This window comes from Antechinus flavipes, chromosome 1 (assembly GCF_016432865.1).
Source record: "Antechinus flavipes isolate AdamAnt ecotype Samford, QLD, Australia chromosome 1, AdamAnt_v2, whole genome shotgun sequence".
Taxonomy (NCBI): Eukaryota; Metazoa; Chordata; class Mammalia; order Dasyuromorphia; family Dasyuridae; genus Antechinus; species Antechinus flavipes.
The window spans coordinates 484,022,798-484,042,420 of record NC_067398.1 but is presented as its reverse complement, the minus strand read 5'-3'; the positions used below and the strand labels follow the sequence as shown (position 1 = coordinate 484,042,420).

At 34.4% G+C, this 19,623-nt stretch overlaps 1 protein-coding gene across 1 annotated transcript in view; it reads left to right on the top strand.

Annotated features, from left to right (window-relative positions):
- Nucleotides 1–4,335: 4,335 nt before the first annotated feature.
- The window catches only part of DSG2 (desmoglein 2), a 40,011-nt gene continuing 24,723 nt past the window's right edge, over nucleotides 4,336–19,623 (top strand). The window contains exon 1 of the mRNA XM_051973767.1: nucleotides 4,336–4,474. Coding sequence (XP_051829727.1) covers nucleotides 4,336–4,474 — 139 coding nt within the window. The remainder of the gene's footprint in view (nucleotides 4,475–19,623) is intronic.

Genomic DNA, 19,623 nt, shown 5'->3' with positions numbered 1-19,623 from the left:
AGCAAGGATTGAGAGAAAGCATCTGGAATTTATGACTCTTTAAAATGTAAAGTGGTCAGAGCTTCAAGATCATAATTCTCTCAGTCCTAATGGCCAGGAAAGGGGTGATCATAATAATTTTATTCAGGGCATAATAATTAAGGGAAACTGAGGCATAATGATTCAGGGAAAGTGAGGCATAATAATCCTATCATAAATATGTCAATGGAAATGCTTTCCATCAATTGCTCATATATCACTCAATGTCTCAAAACTAATTCTCTTGTTTCCACAAAAAATATCTAATAAACCATTATAAAACACAGTAATGTATAGCATAATTTGCCAACTATATACATAGCACTGTGCTAAACATAAAGTAGATGGGCATACCATCTAGTGGGGAGAGGTAATAATATTCACAAAAAACTATAATATAGATAATGAATAACAAATGAATAAGAAGTACAAACTAAATGCTAAGATGTTTGATGATTCAGTGACCATGTAAAAATGTTATTCAATGCTAACTACTTCAGTCAAAGTCTTGGAAAATAAGTGTGCTGTGTTGTAGGAGGAATGTTACCCTGAAACTTGTATTGGAAAGTATCATGAGGAAGTTTAACAACCTATTTTGAATGAGCAAAAAATTTCTCATTTAATCACCCCCCAAAAAAAAAAATTCTGTCTGTTTCAAATACTGAAAGTTCAGTCTTCCATCACTTAATGAAAATTCCAGAAAGTGTCAGTCTTAGATTAAGGTTTCAAGTTATGAGGGCACAAAGCTACATATATATATATATATATATTTTAGATGGCCATACAGTCATTTTCAGTGGTGTCTGATTCTTTCTGACCCATTTGGGGTTTTCTTGGCAATGCTAGAATTGTTTGCCATTTCTTTATGCAGCTCATTTGTAGATGAGCAACTGAGGGGAGCAAGAATATTCAGCTCCAAGGTTATTCAGTTAGGAAGTATTTGAGGCTGTATTTAAGCTTAACTCCTGATTCCAGGTCCAAAATTCTAATTACTGTGCACCTAGGTGCCAGATAATTAGTAGATAAGGAGGTAGATGGATGGATGGATGGAAAGAGAGGAGAGGGACAAAGATCACAAACATTATATAGAAAAATAATAGAACATTTATTAAATATTATGTATCAAGCACTAAGCTAAACTAATAGAACTTAATATAATTTTCATGTGATGTTTTGATAAGGAAAGACTGTACTCCTGGTCAGAAAGGTTGCCTTGATGGTAATGAGAGAGCATACCAATCAGTGGTGCCAATATCTTTTTAGGAGAAAGGACAGAAAAGGAAAAGAAACAGAATTACAGCTTTAGGGATTATTCGTACATTCATTCATTTTAAATATTTAAGTACCTACCATAGGAAGGACACAAAGAAGTACCCTCAAACAGGTTAAGTATTAGTTTATAGTACCACAGATTTGAAGCTGGAAGGAATGAACCTGAGATCATTAATGAAAACTCTTGATTTTACAAATGACAAAATTGGGGCAGATACAAATTAAATGATATTTCCAAGGTACTGGTGGAGCTGGGATTTAACCCAGATCCTCTGATACTAAAACCATCCCTCCTTCCACTATAACATACTACCAAGAGGGAAAAAATACACATATAAAATAAAATTACAAGAACAAGACAGAAATACAAGAAAACAACCAAATATAAAGATCGTTATCTGAAGCATCAAATGAATGGTGAATTCTATGAATTCAGAGGAACAAGAGCAATTAGTCAGCAAGTATTTGTTTAATGTGTGCAAGGCAATGTATTTGCAATAAAGATAGAAAAGCAAAAGAAAGAGGAGGAGGAAAGGAAGGAAGGAGAAAGGGAAGAAATGAGGGAGACAGAGACAGACAGAGAGAGAGAGAGACAGAGGAATATTATTGCCAAATTTGGAAACCCCCAGATCAAAGAGAAAATTTTGCAAGAACCAAGAAAAAAAAATTCAAAAATACTGGAGCTACAATTAGAATTGTTCAGGACTTATCAGCAGCTACAATAAAAGACTGAAGGTCTTGGAATCATGTCTACCCATAATCAAAAGAACTAAGACTACAGCCAAAAATATATTCATTAAACGAGATAAAATGAACATTCAAGGAACTTGCAGATTTTTTTTTTAGGAATTTATATCAACCAAACTCGAACTTAATAGAAAATGTAACATTATGAGAGCCAATATCAAAGATCATTTCAAGGAATTCAATATGGAAAAATGGCTAAGTTGTACTGTTTTGTTTCTTAACATGGGAAATATACAATATATGTTTAAGATTCATATCAACAATAGGATAGCTCAAAAGAAAAACTAGCAGAGTTAAAGTAAAAATAGTAATTAGATTATACAAATGAGGTGCAGAGGAGTATACACATAGAGGCATTAGAGGGGGAGGAGGACTCCTAGTTCTAAAAACCTACACACACCAGGAATGGGTTAAATAGGCAACACTACATATACACCATGAAGGGTATAGCGCTCTTCAAAATCTATAAAGAAATGAGGGGGAGCCATGGGCTAATGAGGAAGCTAAAGGTGTGGGGAAAAGAAAATGGAGGTACTCATGGGTGAGGGGAGGTTAAGTAATAGCCAGACAAATTAAGGAGCAGAATTAAAGCAGAAGAGTTAGTAGGGATAGGAAAGATGTCTCTGTGTATGTAGGAGGGTGTGGGGGGACGTAACTATATAAATATGTATGTTTACATAAATATATTTTTTCTTAACCATAGCTTATTTGACGGTGAGGGAGGATGAAAGGGGGAGAAAGAATGAAGTGCGCAGCAGAGACCCAAAGAACAATTTACAAGGAAGTAAAAAAAAAAAAAAGGACATTTATGAATATAATTTCTTTCACATATATACACATATATGTATGTGTGTGTATATGTATATATATACACACACACACACACACACACACATACATACATACTTTCTTGATCTGGTAATTTGTTGTTATACATTTTGAATCCTCCCGGATGTTCTGCTGGACACATAACAAAACTTTTGTTTTATTTTGTTTTGTATTTCTTTTCTGTTTTTCTTATTCTGTTTGTTTTTTAAATAAAATTTTTAAAAAATTAAAAGAAAAGAAAGTATTCAAATTTGTTCTAGGCCAGCGTTGGTTGAAAGAATTTAGAACACTTCCGGAGCTCTTTCCTATAAATAACTCTTCTTCGAACGACCAGATAAGCTTGTTGGGAGACACAATCGGCCGAAATAGTATATGGGGACTTTTTTATTCCAGATGGCAACCTGAAATCCTATATCTTCCCTTCTCTCTAAATCCAACCTGCCTAACCAAGCAGCAGTTGTTAGGCTTTCGAGTCAGTCTCTTCAACTCCACCTTTACCTGCTTGGCTCTGGAAACGCACCCGTCCTTCCCACCCACAGTGTGCAGCCCGCAACGAGTCACTTGTCCTTTGTTGCACGTCCCTCTGGAACAGAAAAACACCCGCCGATCCAACCTCGGCGCCTGGACGATTCCAACCCTAGGATAGCAAAGGTAGCGGAAATTACACCGTTCCAGGCTTTGCATCTTCTCCAAAAAAAACTCCCCCACCCCAGTTACAAGACCCCATTAGATTTAGTGGTATGGGGGAGGTGGTTCCCTGGAGGAGGAGGAGAAGGAAGCAGGGAGGCGGAGCTTGCAAGCCAAGGTCCCCTCACCAGGGGACGTCACAGTCCCAGGTGTCCCTATGAGCGTTTGGAGGAGGAGAAAAAGAGGAAGAGGGGTCTACGAGCTTCCCAGAGTTTTCCCTCACCTCCGCTTATCAGCCCGACCGGAGGCACTTGATAGAAAGTACTGAAACTCCCAGGAGGGTGAGTCACACCTGGGCACGGCCACCCACCTCGGAGCTAAGAAGTCCGGGGATCACCAAGGCAGCGTTGCTGCAAAAAGGGGCGGTGCCGACAAAAGCCCAGAGGATAGCAGAGGGCCTAGGGAGGAACCTGCCCCGGGGCGGAGCGGGGCTGAGGGCGTTGGTAAGGGATCGAGACTGGACGAGTCGGGACTGGACAGTTGCCCCGGGCGTAGGACTATACTGGAGAGAACTCCACTATGGCTGCGCTCCAGGCGCAGGGAGCCGGGGAGCTGTGCGCGCTGCTGTTTCTGGTAAGTTGGGGTCCCCAGGGCTTTCCTCGAGCTCAGGCACGTCCAGGCCTGCGTCTTGGGCGTAGGTATGGGGAGCCGCGCCCGAGACCCGTTGCTTCCAGCCTCCATTGAGTTCATTAACTAGCTTGCTTGACTGATTAATAACTTACGGGAGCCCGCTGCTCATTCGTTCACTCTGCGCGCCCGGAGGCTGCTAAAAGTTAAGGCGAAATGGTAACTCGGGGAAAGCCCAAGATGCCCAAAATGGGATCTTCCTGGGCACGAAAGTGGGAGTCCAGGCTTGTCGGTACCTCTTCTTGTTCTCCCTTCTTGCCACACCCAGGCCGGGAGCCTCCTAAAATCGACTTCTGTAGCTAAGGCTGTTCCACACCTGGACATGCAGACCCCAGCCAGTTTGATTCTCCTTTTTTTTAAACCCAGAGTAGGAGTGGGAAAGTTCGGGCAATTATTAATCGTGGAGCCCCGTCTCTATCCTAGAAATACATAAAGAAAGCAGTTTCTTATCCTGAAGCTACTTAAAAGAAGCTTTTACCTAGGCTGTCCACGCCCAAGCAAAGTCAGCCCGGTGGAGGACTGGGCTGAAGCTGAGTAGTTTGGTTTCAGTCATTGCCACTCAGCAAGCATTTATTAATTTTCTACTATGTTTCACTGCGGGTGGGGGTATGAGCGTGAGGAGGTAGATAAAGACAAAAGGAAACGGTCTCTACTTTCTCCTTCTTTCTAGGGAGATAAAAACCTTTGCATATTCAGACACTTATTAAAACTTTTATAACTTTAAAATTGTGATCCAGTCATAGCTCAAGAAAACAAAAGTAGTATTTAAAGTCAGGAAACTTTGAGAATAGTAACTGAATACAGAGCCTAGGAGATTTTTTGATGTTTAATATTTATTAGCAGTAATTAAGAACTCACATTCTAGATTTAGCAACAAAAAGAATTTGGTTTTCATAAATTTATTTTTATTTTTTATTCCCTCAAAATAGTGGTCATTGAAGATCCTGAGAACTGCATATATTGGTTACCTAGGACATTTTTTAAAAAAGGAATAGCTGGTAATAACATTATCCCTTTAGACTTTCCTAGAACTTTGTTGATGTCTCCATGGTTTTTTTATGGGGGGGGGGGGGGAGAAGAGGGGTCATTTTAAAAATTCTAGCTATCTTATTTGTGTCGTCCTTTTAATTATAATGTAAACTCCATGAGAGCAGGGACCAGTTGCCTAAATTTTGTATCTTCCTGAACCATGTTCATTTTAAGGTTAAAGAAAAACTTTACAGTAAATACTTAGTCCAGGATTTTTGTTGTTATATCAGTGGTGTCCAATTTTCCCTGACCTTATTTGGAGTTTTCTTGACAAAGCTATTGGAGTGGTTTTTCATTTCCTTCTCTCCATCATTTTACAGATGGGGAAACTGAGAAAAACAGGGTAAGGTGACTTGTCCAGGGCCACACAGTAAGTGTCTGAGGCAATATTTGAATTCAGGAAGATGAGTCTTCCTGACTGCAGGCCCCAATCCACTGTTCCACTTAGCTGCCCAAAATTAAATCATCTTTGTTTTATTATGTTAGTAAAATAATCCTTTTCTTCCAAATGAATGATACACAGCTTCATAAATAACTTGTATTTATTTCTGAAGTAATATGTTCATTTTTTTTATCAATTTAGAGACATTTATTTTTAGGGGAAAAACAATGAAATCAAGTCATGCTGAAATATGACTTAAATTAAATAACTTGACTGGAATTGTGAACAATTATCCTTTAAATTTCAATCTCTTTCCCTCTCCCTGTGTTTTTCCCCTTATATTATCCAAGTAATTGCCTCAATTCTTCACCAGTATTTTCTTGCATTATCCAAATTATTCATCAACTCATCTTAAAGCCTTTACACATTCAGACTCTGTTAAAAATCTCTATAACATTAAAGAAAGAGCAAAATGAACAAAAGTTCTTGGTAATGTATAAAGATAGTAAACATAAAGATTAGTAGGTAAATAAGGTTCCTAGAACATTTTTGATGTTTAATGTTTATTAAGTATTACTAAGTAAGAAAATGCACGACAGAGAACTAATTTAAAGTTTAGGATGAACCTGTCAAAGTGAAAGTTATGCCAGAGAAAAAATGAATACATAATTTGACATGTTTTTTTACTTTTAAGTAATTAAAGCTTTTCTATTTGCATTGAATTTTTTAACTCTAGTATTTTATATATGTCATTTTAAGACCTGTAATCAGTCAAGCTCTTACTATCTGCCAGGTACTGTGCTAGACATTGAAGATACATAGAAAGGGGGTAGGGAGGAATCCCTTCTATCAATGAAGGAATAAGAAAATTTTGGACAATAGTCCATTGGTTTCCCACACTTAAAAATGCAAGCACTCACATAATCATAGATTTAGAGTGTGAAAGGATCTTTAAAAACTATTTAGTCTACCTTCTTTGTTTTACAGCAGAGGAAACTGAAGTCCAAAAAGATGAATGACTTATATACTGGTTTATACTGATAAGTAAGTAGTTGAGCTGGGATTTGAAAGTAGGATCACTTACTTTAAGTCCAAAGGTCTTTGCATTGAACATACTATCTCCCCATTATTTCTTTAATGATACATTAATCAAGAATCTAAATATTTATTTTTAAACAAGGTTAACTCAACCAAAGAGACTAGCTAAAATGACTTGCTTAGGGTCACAAAGTTGCTAATTGCTTGAACTCAAATTTAAACTTTGATCTTCTTAACACTGGATCCAGCACTCTTTTTATTATTTTGCCATCAATTATTGATCTCTAAACATTAACATTGATATAATCCCTAAAATGATGGCTGACTTGGAATTAAATACAATTTAATTTATAAATGCATCATTTTGTTCATAAGATTGTGGATTTCTAGGTGATTAGGGCCCTTAGAAACTAAGGTAATGCATCTTTTCATTAGAGGCCATAAAGCCTAACTCCCATATTTCATATAGCTGGGAAGTTTTTGAAAAGAAGTCTTTCAGCTTCCAAGTTTAAATCCATAATTCTTTCATCTGTCAACCCTTACAAGAAACTGCCTGTGAGTTTATAATTAGAAAGAATGAATGTTTTGTTTTATTTTTAAGGACATTTTTTTAACCTGGTGTAGCTCTAGTGGTTTTTTGATAACAAATGAGTTATATAATACATAAAAGTGTATTTCAATACAATGAAAACCAAGTTATATTTTCAGTTGTAAAAAAAAAAGTTAGTAAAAAATATTACTTTTAATAGCTTTCCAAGGCATATTTTAATTCATCTATATTTCATTGAAATATACCGTTCTGTAAAGTAATATAATAAGTTAGTTTTACATATTTTTATATATTTTAGGTTTAAAAAATGATTTATTCTGGCAGTCTGCCAAAGCCATCTACCAAAGTGTGATGCAATTTTCTTTTTCTTTTTTTTAAATTATAGCTTTTTATTTACAAAACATATGCATAAGTAATTTTTCAACATTGATCCTTGCAAAACCTTCTGTTCCAAATTTTCCCCACTTTCCCTCCACCCTCTCCCCTAGATGGCAGGTAATCCAATACATGTTAAATATGTTAAAAATATATATATGTTAAATCCAATATATGTATACATATTTATACAGGTATCTTCTTGCACAAGAAAAATTGTATTAAGAAGAAAAAAAAAAACCTGAGAAAGAAAACCTGAAAGTTACAGAATTACTTCAATATTCCTGTATAGATTTCTCTTTTCTTGGAGGTCTTTTTCAGAGGCATAGTGGTAAACATTGCAAATTGAGAGCAAGAACTTATTCTTATGTTCCCAGAGTTCATTGCACAAATATTGTATCTAAATAACTAAATAGTCTTTAATATCCCCTAAAACTGTAATAAATCTAATAGCCCATTTTTTTTCCCCAAGGATAATGACTGACTTGTGATTTAATTGGTATAGATGACTTCTGGATAATGGAACTCCCTTGATCAGTGCAGGGTAATACTGTCTCTACAATTTAGTCTTGGAGAATTGCCCAGAACACTGAGAAATAAGAATTTATCTTGGATTATACAACCAGAATCTATCATAGTCAGTACTTGAACCTAGTATCAAGGCCAGCTCCATATCCATTACATTCTGCTTTGTATAATGCTTCAACATTATTCCTCAGAATAAATAAATTAATAAATAAATATTTAAAATTAGTTCTTGTTTGACTAATCTATGGTCAGACCCTTCAATGATATGTTTTTATTTATTTGTTTTAGACTTAAACAAATGCATTTTTTAGTAACAAAGCATTTTGTGAGTATTTATTGAACAATAAAAAATACAAATCAACTAAGATATTTTCAATGGCTTTCTGGTATTTAATTTTAATTTTTAAAATTTACTATTAATTTTTTAAACTTAAAATACTATTCTCCTCTGATTGTATTTTATGAATTATGGTATTTCTGAAAGAGTATTGTAATCACTAGGGGCTGACCTCATGAGTTAGAAGTAATCGGAGGTTGTCTCTAGGCTAGAAGGAAGTCGTTTTAGATTCTATTCCAGGTGTTGTATTAAAAACTCTTAATTTATTTCCACATGCCTTTAAAGAGGCCTTATAATAGGTAAACTGTAATCATTTTCAAATGAATGTTAAACATATGGCTAATATTTTTATAGGAGGCGGCATGTCCTGAAAAAAAATGACATAAAAATTTTATGATAATCATTTAGTAACTTTCTCCATTCTTTCATGGGGATTATAGATACAATAAACCACATTTCAGGTGCAAAAGGGTGTCTTCATTCACTATGTTTGTAGCATATAACTTGGGAGTTAAACTAAGATAATTGCTGGCAATTTTATTCAGAGTTGAGGAAATTTCTACGTTCTGATAATGATGATCTGGCTTTATATTTACTATCATTTACAGACAATTATATGTATCTAAATCTTACCTTATTCTACTTTGTTTTCCCTAGGGTACCTTCCCTATAAATTAGTCTTCAGCAATTGTTGAATTATTGAATCCGAGAAGATATCTTAACTCAGTAAATCCTTTCTAGAATTTCCAAGAAATTAATAATAAATCACAAAATCTTCTGCTTAATTTCACCATAATTATTATTAGGTTTTTGTCGATGTTTTGCTCAAAATGTCTCCAAAACTTAATTGGGTTATAATTTGGTTTTGATGTACTTGGTACTCTGAGGATATTCAGTGAATATTCAACAGAGAACCTTGCCTCTTACTCTACCCTGAAAAAGTAGAAGCCATTTCACAATGAATTTCCTGTTCTCTCCTAGTCTTTATCTGAAGATCTCTTGAAATTATCCTCCATTTTCTTCTGCCTTTCTCCTCAACAAAGCTAATTTTTTAACTTGTTTCTTTGACCCCCTACTTCTATTTTCTCTAGAATTTTGCCCCAATAAACTTGACTACTTTTCTCTAATTTTCAGTCTTTCCTCGTTTGTTGGACTTCTTCTCTACTGCGTATAAACATGTTCAAGTGCCCCATCTTTTAAAAAAAAATCTTTTCACTCAGTCCTACCATATCCACTCATCCTCCATCTTTCCTTACCTTTAAAACCTAAGCCCCATCAAATGGCATCTTGTTCAAAATTCAGTCAAATGACAAGAAACCAGGAGAAAGAGAAAAAGAAATAGTCAAGAAAAATACCTGAAACAAGCCTGCTTGTTTCAACCATGTAATGCTTGTTCTGTTCTTTTTGAAATAATCTCTTAATCTGGTATATCCAAAACACAAAATAAAATTATATGTTATTGCCCCACCTCACCCCACCCCACCCCACCCCACCCCCCCCCAAAAAAAAAAACAGGATAAGACAGTATCCTAGCTTTAGTCCTTTTGTTAGCTATTTAATTTCAAATAAAGTCAACAAATATCTATGAAGTACTTAAAATGTGTCAAGCACTGTGCTAAATGCTAGCAATACATGGAAAAGCAGAAACAATTCTTACCTTCAAGGAGCTCACGTTTTGAGAGAAACAAATGTAAACAACTATGTACATACCAGATGTATACAAGTAAATTGATGGCAATCCCAGAAAGAAGATGCTTGGGGGGCTGTGGGAGGAGATGGGAGGAATTAAGGAGCAAGAGGAAAGGCTATTTGCAGAAAACATCTGCCCAGTCTTGAAGGAAACCAGAGAATACAGGAGGTGGAAATGAAATGGGAGATCACTCCAGGAATGGCAATTCTGTTCTTTTGGCTGAGGTAAAATCCTGTAAGCATGTGTCCCACAATTTGAAGAGGCCTTGCAAATTTATTACAGTGTGGAAATTCATTGTTTCTGCTTTGTATAGCTTCATGGATATATAAAACTGCAGCATTTTATTTTTAAAAAAATTGACCTTCATTGACAAATGTGGTTTTCCTGGGTTTTTTTTCTATTTTGTATTTCAGTTTAAAATAAATAAATACATTAAAAATAAAAACAAATATATTCTTCTTCCTCCATACTCAGTAAGCCACCTGTTGAAACAAGAGTTTTTTTTTTTTTTAATGGAAATGAGACAGTTAAGAAAAAATTAACCAACAAGCAAATCCCATAGCCCTCCACCTATAAGAAAAAGACAGGGAAGGCGGATTTTCTCTTCTTTTCTACCTGCTACGGTAGTTACAATTATATCATGCCCAGTTTCAATATTTTGTTCTTTCCCATTCATTTTATAGTCATTTTTGCATTGTTTTCCTGGTTCCTCCACATAGGAGCAACTAAATGATTCAGTAGATAGAGTGCTAGTTCTGGAGCTCACAAGAGCTTCATTCTAATCCTTCTACTGATATCAGCTGTATGAACCTGGGCAAGCCATTTGGCCCTTTGTTCAGTTTCTTCATCTGTAAAATAGGGATAAATAATAATTGCACTTACCTCCCAGAACTCACTGTGAGGATCCCAATCAGATAAAAATTGTAAAGCACTTAGCATAGTGCTGGGCACATAGTAAATTCTATATAAAATATATATATATATATATATATATATATATATATATATATATATATATATATTCAGCATTTATTTTTATTTTGAACCAGTTCATGTCTTCCCATGTTTGCCTTAATTCTTCATATTTATCTTTTTATGGCACAGTGATATTCTAATACATACATATATATATATATACACCACATTATTTTAGCCATTCGCCAATCAAAAACTATGTGTTTGTAGTTTTTTGCTACTACAAAAAGTCGGTTTATGAATATTGTGTGTATAAAAGACCTTTTCTTTCATATAATACATTTTAAACTGGTCTTTATTCAATTTAGAAGGGGAATTAAAAACTACCCATGTGGGGGGCAGCTAATTAGTGTAGTGAATAGAGCACTAGCCCTGTAGTCAGGAGGACCCGAGTTCAAATCTCGCTTCAGACGTTTAATACTTCCTGGCTATGTGATCCTGGGCTGGTGACTTAACCCCAATTGACTCAGCAAAAAAAGAAAAAGAAGAAACTACCAGTTTATACTTTTAAAAAATTAGTATCATTGCTACTAATGATGTAGGGTGAAGTAAGACAAAAAAGAAGGAAGGAAATATAGAAAAAAAGGGAAGAAGGAAAGAAAGATAGATTTTAGAAATGACTTCTCCCATTGATTACACTCTCTATCTATTGGTCCTGTTTTCCTGCCACTTACAAATGTACTCTGGTCTCCTATCTTAAAACACTATTAAGATCTTACTTTGCCCCTGCCATCAGTCTTAACTCTCTTCGCTTTTACTGCCAAACTTTTTGAGACATTATTTTAATTATCTTCACAGTTTTACTACTTATTTGTAATTTGTCTTTTAACACCATCGATTTACTGAAAATGCCTTTTCCTCGATTCTTATCCTCCTGAACCTCTTCACAGCTTTCTATGGTGATAATCTCTTTCCTTTAAGATGCTCTCCTACTCTGGCTCCTATGCTGATTCCCTTGCAATTCTTCTCTCTATTGAGGGTTACTACTGCCTTTCATTCACCCATATTTATTCAATGTCTTATTCCTAATCATATGCATTCACTTGATATGTCTAGAAGATCCTACTTCCATCTTCTATCAGTTCCTTTTCACTTCTTTCAACTCATCAAATCATCACTTTTCAACCATCACAGTTCAAATCTTTATTATTTTTTACTAGGGCTGCTAATTGCTTTCCCCAATTCCATTCTCTTCCATTTCTATCCATGCTCTACAAAGTTACGTTATTCTTCCTATAGCACAAATCTGAGCTTTCAAGTACTTTCCTTTACCTCTAGGATAAAGTACTGAGTTGTTTTTCAGTCATTTCACACTTGTTGTATTTGAGAGTTATTTTGGCAGAAATACTAGAGCAGTTTGCTATTTTCTTCTCTAGATCATTTTTATACATCAGGAAACTGAGGCAAATAGGGGTGTCTTGCCTGGGTTTCACACAGCTAGTAAATCTCTGAGACTAAATTTGAATTCAGTTCTTCCTAACTCTAGATCTAGCACATTATTCACTGAACCACCTAGTTACCCCTAAAGCACTTCATTTAAAAGCTTCCACAACCTGCCTTCAATCTACCCTTAAAACCATATTTCACATTACTCCTATTGGAGAAATTCCACCTACATTCCATCCAGACTGGATCTACTCACTCTTCCACATACCATTCTACATACTGCCTCCATACATTCACACATTCTCTTCATCTCTTCCTCTTAGAATCTTTATCTCCCTTTAAAAAAAAAATTATTTAAAGTTTTAAGTTCCAAATATCATCCCTTTTTCCCTTCCTCTTTCCTGCTCCCTGAGATAGTATCAGTCCAATATAGGTTATATATGTGCAATTATGTAAAACATTTCCATATTAGTCCTTTTTCCCTTCTCCTTTCCTCTCCTCCCCTCTTCTCGAGATAGTATTAATCAGATATAGCTTATGTAATATGCAATTATGTAAAACATTCCCTTATTCCTCAATTTGTACAAGAAGACTCAAAAGAAAGTGAAACATATGCTTCAGTCTGTATTCAAACAATATCAGTTCTTTCTCTAGAAATAGAAAATATGCTTCATCATTAATCCTTTGGGATTGTCTTGGATCATTGTATTGTTAACAATAGCTACATCATTCACAGTTCTTCATCAAACAATATTGCTGTTATTGTGTTCTGTCACTTCACTATTCATCAGTTCATTTAATTCTTCCCAGGTTTTTCTGAAATCATCTTGCTTGCCATTTTTTTGCATAATAATATTCCATTGCAATCATATACCATAACTTGTTTAGCTATTCCCCATTTTTTGGGCATCCCTTTAATTTCCAATTCTTTGCTGCCACAAAAAGAGCTACTATCAATATTTTTGTACAAAGAAGTCCTTTTCCCTTGATATCTTTAGGAAATAGACCTAGTAATAGTATTGCTGGATCAAAGGATATACACAGTATTAGAGCCTTTTGGGCATAGTTCCCAATTGCCCTCCAAAATGGTTTTCTGTATATTTGAGAAACGAAGTCTTTATCAGAAATACTTGTTGCAAATTTCCCTCAAGTTTTCTGCTTTCCTTATAATTTTATTGCATTGGTTTTGTTGGTAGAAAACCTTTTTAATTTCAGATAATCAAAATTATTTGTTTTATATTCTGTAATGCTCACTCTCTTTAGTCCTCAATTTTTTTCTTATCAATAAATTTGGCATATAAACTATTCCATACTCTCTTAATTTGCTTGTGGTGTCACTCTATATGTGTAAATTGTGCATCCTTGACTTTATCATGGTATACAATATGAGATGTTGATATATTCCTAGTTTCTACTATGCTGATTTCCATTTTTCCCAGCACTTCCTGTAAAATAAGGAGTTTTTTCCCAAAAAACCTTGGATTTTTTGGTTTGTTATATAATAGATTATTATGGTCATTTTACCATAATTTGTACTTAATCTATTCCATTAATCTACCACTCTATTTCTGAGCCAATATCAGATTATTTATTTTGACATATAATGCAGTTTGAGATCTAATATGACTAGACCACCTTCTTTTGCAGTAATTTTTCATTGATTCCCTTGCTATCCTTGATCTTTTGTTCTGCCAAATGAATTTTGTTATTATTTTTTCTTGTTCTATGAAATAATTTTTGTTAGTTTGATTAGTGTAGCACTGAATAAATAGAATAACTTGAGTAGGCTTTTCATTTTTATTATATTTGCTCAATTTACCCATGAGCATTTAATATTTTTCTAATTATTTAGATTTCACTTCATTTATGTGAAAAATGTTTTATAGTTGTGTTCCTATAGCTCCTGAATTTGTTTTGGCAGGTAGACTCCCATGAAATACAATCTACAGTTATTTCAAATGGAATTTCTCTATCTCTTCTGGACTTTGTTGGTAATATATAGAAATGCTGATAATTTATATGGGTTTATTTTGTGTCCTGCAACTTTGCTAGAATTGTTAATAATTTCAAGTAGTTTTTAGTTAATTCTCAAGGATTTTCTAAGAATAAGATCATATCATTTACAAAGAGTGATGGTTTTGTTTTCTCATTGCCTATTCTAAGTCCTTTTAATTTCTATTCCTTCTTTTATTGCTATAGCTAACATTTCTAACATTATAGATAAGATAATGGCATCCTTGCTTCATTCCTAATTGTATTGGGAAAAATTCCAGCTTGTCTCTATAATAGTGCTTTTGTTGGTTTTAGATACATTTTATCTATCATTTTAATGATGTGCTTAAAATTTCTGTGTTCTCTATTGTTTTTAATAGAATGGGCATTATATTTTGTCAGAGGTTTTTTTCTGCATTTGTTGAGATATATGATTTCAGTTGATTTTGTTCTGATATGGTTATTTATAATGATTATTGTCCTAATCTTGAACTAGCTTTGCATTCCAGGTATAAATCCCACCTGGTCATAGTTTATGATCCTTTTGATATATTACTATAAACTCTTTACTAGTAATTTTATTTAAAATTTTTACATTGATGTTCATTAGGGAAATTGGTCTATATTTTTCTTTCTAATTTTTGGTTTAGGTATTTTTCTGGTTTGGTATCAATACTTCGTGTCATAAAAGAAATTTGGTAGGATTCCTTCTTAGCCTATTTTTCCAAGTTTTTATAGTATTAGTATTAATTACTCTTTAAATGTTCAGTAGCATTCACTTGGAATTTGTCTGATTCTGGGGAATTTTTCTTAAGACATTCACCAATTTCTTCTTCAATTTCTTTTTCTAAAACTGAGTTATTTAAATAATTTATTTCTCCTACTTTCATCCTTCTTTGACCTTCACAAGTGTATTATTTCTGACTACTACTTTCCTCACTCTTCCCTTCCTTTTATCAGTCCCCTTTGGCCCTTCTATCATTCGAATTCCTTTTTGCTTCCTTATAGAATGATAGATTTTTGTATATAAATGAATGTATATGTTATTCCCTTTTTTGATACTGCTTTGAGGAAAGTAGTGCTTAAGCTTTGCCAGTCCCATTCCCACCCCCAACCTTCCCCAAGAAAGAGTCTTTCATGACTCGTAAGTGGAATAATTTATCTCATTCAAACTCCCCTCTGCTACTTCTTCCAGTGCAATTTTCTTTTTCACCCCTTTATTTTGTTTTAGGGGTCTCATCCCATCAAAGTCAACTTATATTTATATTTTCTGTCTATATATCCTCTTGATTTCTCTTATAATACTAAATGATTATAGTTATAAAGTTCTTAAGTTATGAATATTATCTTGCCCTATAGAAATATAAACAGCTTAAAATTTCCTTGTTGAATTTTTTATTTTCTCTTTCTTGTTTTTTACCTGTTTATGCTTCCCTTGAGTCTTTTATTGAAAGGTCAGTTTTTTAATTCATCTCTGGTCTTTCAATTAAGAATGTTTAAAAGTCCTCTATTTAGTTAAGCGTACATTTTTCCCCTCAAAGATTATATTCAGTATCTAATTTTTCTGGGTAGACAATTCTTCATTGTAATCCTAATTCTTTCACCTTCTAGTGTATTATATTCTAAATCCTGCAATTTTTTTTTAATATGGAAGCTGCCAAATCCTGTGTGTTCCTCATTATAGCCTCATGATATTTGAATTGTTTCTTTTTGGCAACTTACAGCACTTTCTCTTTGATTTTTGATCTCTAGAATTCAGCTATGATGTTCCTGGGAGTTTTCATTTTGGGAGCTCTTTCAGGCAGTGATCTTTAAATTTCTATTTTGGTCTCTAGTTATAATATATCAGAGCAGTTCTCTTTGATAATTTCTTGAAAGATGTTGTCCAGGCTTTTTTTTTTTTTTTTTTTTTTTTTTATCATGGCTTTCAAGTAGTCCAATAATTTTTATATTATCTTTCCTGGATTTATTTTCTGGGTTAATTTTTTTCCAATGAGAAGTTTCACAATTTCTTCGTTTTTTTAATGTTTTTGATTTTGGTTTATTGTATCTTAATGTCTCATAGAGTCATTAGTGTCCACTTTTAAGAAATTCTTTTCTTCAATGAACTTTGGTACTTTTATAGTTGGCCAATTCATTTTTTTAAATTATTTTCTTCAGTAAATTTTTGTGTATCTTTCTTCATGCTATTAACTCTTTTCATGGCCTGATGGCCACAGATCATATTTGTTTAAAAGTCAAGGTAGTTAGAAGTGCTGATCTGATCACCAACATCACACTATCTCTTGTCTGTTATTATATGATCAAAATGATAGACAAATTGTAAACAGCTAAGATTCTTTGTAGCTTGAGATTAACATGATTAAAATGCCAGATTGCAGGAACTGAGTTTTATCTTATGATTATGTAGGTTTTGGGTTTTTTTTTTAAGGAAAAAACCCTAAAATGAACCAAGTCAGGTTTTTGCGTGAAGTAACCATATTTTCTTGAGACAAATCAGGACATCATTGGGTTTCAAATGATAGGACCCTGATGTCCTAAGAAGTACCAAGAGGTCTCACTGAACACAGTGGTGGGCACCCTACAGCAGTGCTCTTAGCAATGTGCCAGAGTTTACTAGGGATGCAAAATGTTCTGCTAGATTCAGGCCGAAACACCAACAGAAAGACCCTTTTGAAGTTCTTCTCTGAACAAATTGGGACTTAACAGCTTGGCTTATGTTTTTACAAAGTTGTTTAAATTTTTCTTCCTTCCTTTGCCTATTTTTTCCTCAACTGTGCAAATTATCAAACAAAAGATATAGGTCATATTTCAGTAGCTTATAAAAATACTTGAGTAGATTTAGAGTACTTTGTGTAAGAAACAGTTTTTTTTAATTTATTTAATTTTTTTTCAAGTTTTTTTTTTTTTTTATTCAAAGGGCACAGGATAAAGTGCCTTTAAATATAAGCTCATTTAGGCAGATACTGTTCTAATCCCAAATGTTAGGAAAACAGTTTTTCTTGAAGTCTCAATGAATAGAAGGCAAAACTCTTAAATGGCATTTTTTCCTCAGACAGAGCATACTGCCCAGACAGGAGTTGTTATAGATTTTATTGCTTGTTAATTTTCCTTATATCATCAGATATTAAATGCAGGGTCCATGCGGTTATTTCAGTGAATTTTGATTTTGTGAAAATGGTGGAAGCTATGAAAATGCATTGTGCTATATAGTAGATAGAATGTTGGATTTATATTCTGGAAGACCAGGATTCACATTCTATCTCAGACTCTTTTATCCCTGCCTGGAATGCACACCTTCTTTATCTTTGCCTCCTGGCTTCTATCAAGTCTCAGTTGCCTTCTGTAAACAAAACTTTTCCTGTTTCTCCTTAATCTTAGTGCCTTTTCTCTGACACTAACCTTCCCTCCCCCCTTCCTCCCAGAACACATTAAAAAATCAGTTGTGAGTAACTTGCAAAAACTCTTAGTATTTCCTATTAGCAAACTTGTGAGTTAAGTAGGCACAGTAATCCTTGGAAGGTAGCCATTCCAGGCTTTACTTTTGTACTTTCATAGATAGGGAGCTCATTATTTCACATACAAAAAACCCCACAACACTCCCTCTCAAGACAACCTATTGTATACTTGGAAAGAATTAATATACCTTTTGGTATAGTGGAAAAAGCATTAACTGGCAGTGGAGGAACTGGGTTCAGAGCCTTCCTCTGACAGTTATTATTTGTATGAACTTGAGAAAATCACCTAAACTATAGGATCTCAGTTTCCTCATCTGTAAAGTGAGACGGTTGCCCCTGAAATTTTTTTCTTTTTCCAAATCTCTTTATCCTACAAACATATTCTCCAGAATCTTCTGAGTCCAGTGGCCAGATGTAGATCACTTCTACCGGAGTGATCTTGTATCTGGCCTTGGATGCAGTGGGAGACCTTGGCCATTTTAAGCTAAGACTCAATTTGACCAAGGCAGTCCATGCAGTGATTCAGGTAAGGTAGCAATTGAGGCAAAAAAGCTCCTCTTTCACCTACTCAAAAAAAAAAAAATCTCAAATCAATAAATCTGGAAAGGGAAGGCTCTCTGGGATTCTGATCAAAGCAGAAATGGTGTCTAGAGCAGAATAAATTAGCAGTATCTAATAAGCTGAAAATGTAGGTATGAATTTAAAAATCACAGAATTCGGTGATTCATTGTCTATTTGAGGGAAGAAGTTGCTAAATATAATTTTGAATGCCCAGAATGAACCTGAGTGGCAGAAATGTGAATGTTATTAACAAAGTAACAGTATCATTTTTTTCTGAGAGAGAGGAGATACTTGGTTTTTCCATGTATTACATTCGAGTTTCCTATAAAAGTTGGGTGGAATTTAAAAGAGATCATTGGAATTAGTGATTGCGTGATCATTTGAAGACCTAGAATTAGGATTTGTTCATATCAGGAATAGCAAAATATAAAGGAGCTGTAGGGCACCATTTTAGGTTATTTAGTAAAGTCATCTTTGAAAATTACAGTCTTTGGTGTCCAAACTAAGTTGAGAGATGAAAAAAACCAGAAGAGGACTTATGATTAGAACCATTAGCAAAACAAAGATCAGATTTAGTAAGAGAGAGAAAGAGAGGGAAAAGGATAGACGGGAGATAAATGAGCTGTGTTGAGATCTTGAGGTGGGATAATAACAAATTATAATATGCTTAAAGAGATACTTGAAAATGAGGGACATGGAATTAGGAAGACCAGAAATTGTGAAACTAGTATGCTAGGTGATATAGAATTGGTTCTAGATTGATTTGGTATTTGTTTATGAAAGGGGAAAGATGCCTACAGAGTATAAGGATAAATGCCAGGATGGGAGAATGGAGAGGCTGGAGAAAGAGAAAAGCGGGTAAGAGCAAAATTTCAGACATTTTGAAACTTTATTGATTTAGTTTCCTATGCCTTTCCTCCCCCACTGAAGCTGAGCTAACAACCTGCAGTTAGAGAGCAGGAATCTAAATCCAGAATTTTCGTGTCCACCATAGATTGAGACCTAGCACAGGAATCTAGGTGGCTTGAGGGCTAAGCCTGAAATTAGGAAGACCAGAGTTCAAATCCAGGCAAACATTTACTAGCTATTTGACCCTGGATGAGACTGAGTCTTAGTCAACCTCAAGTTCCTCATCTGTAAAAT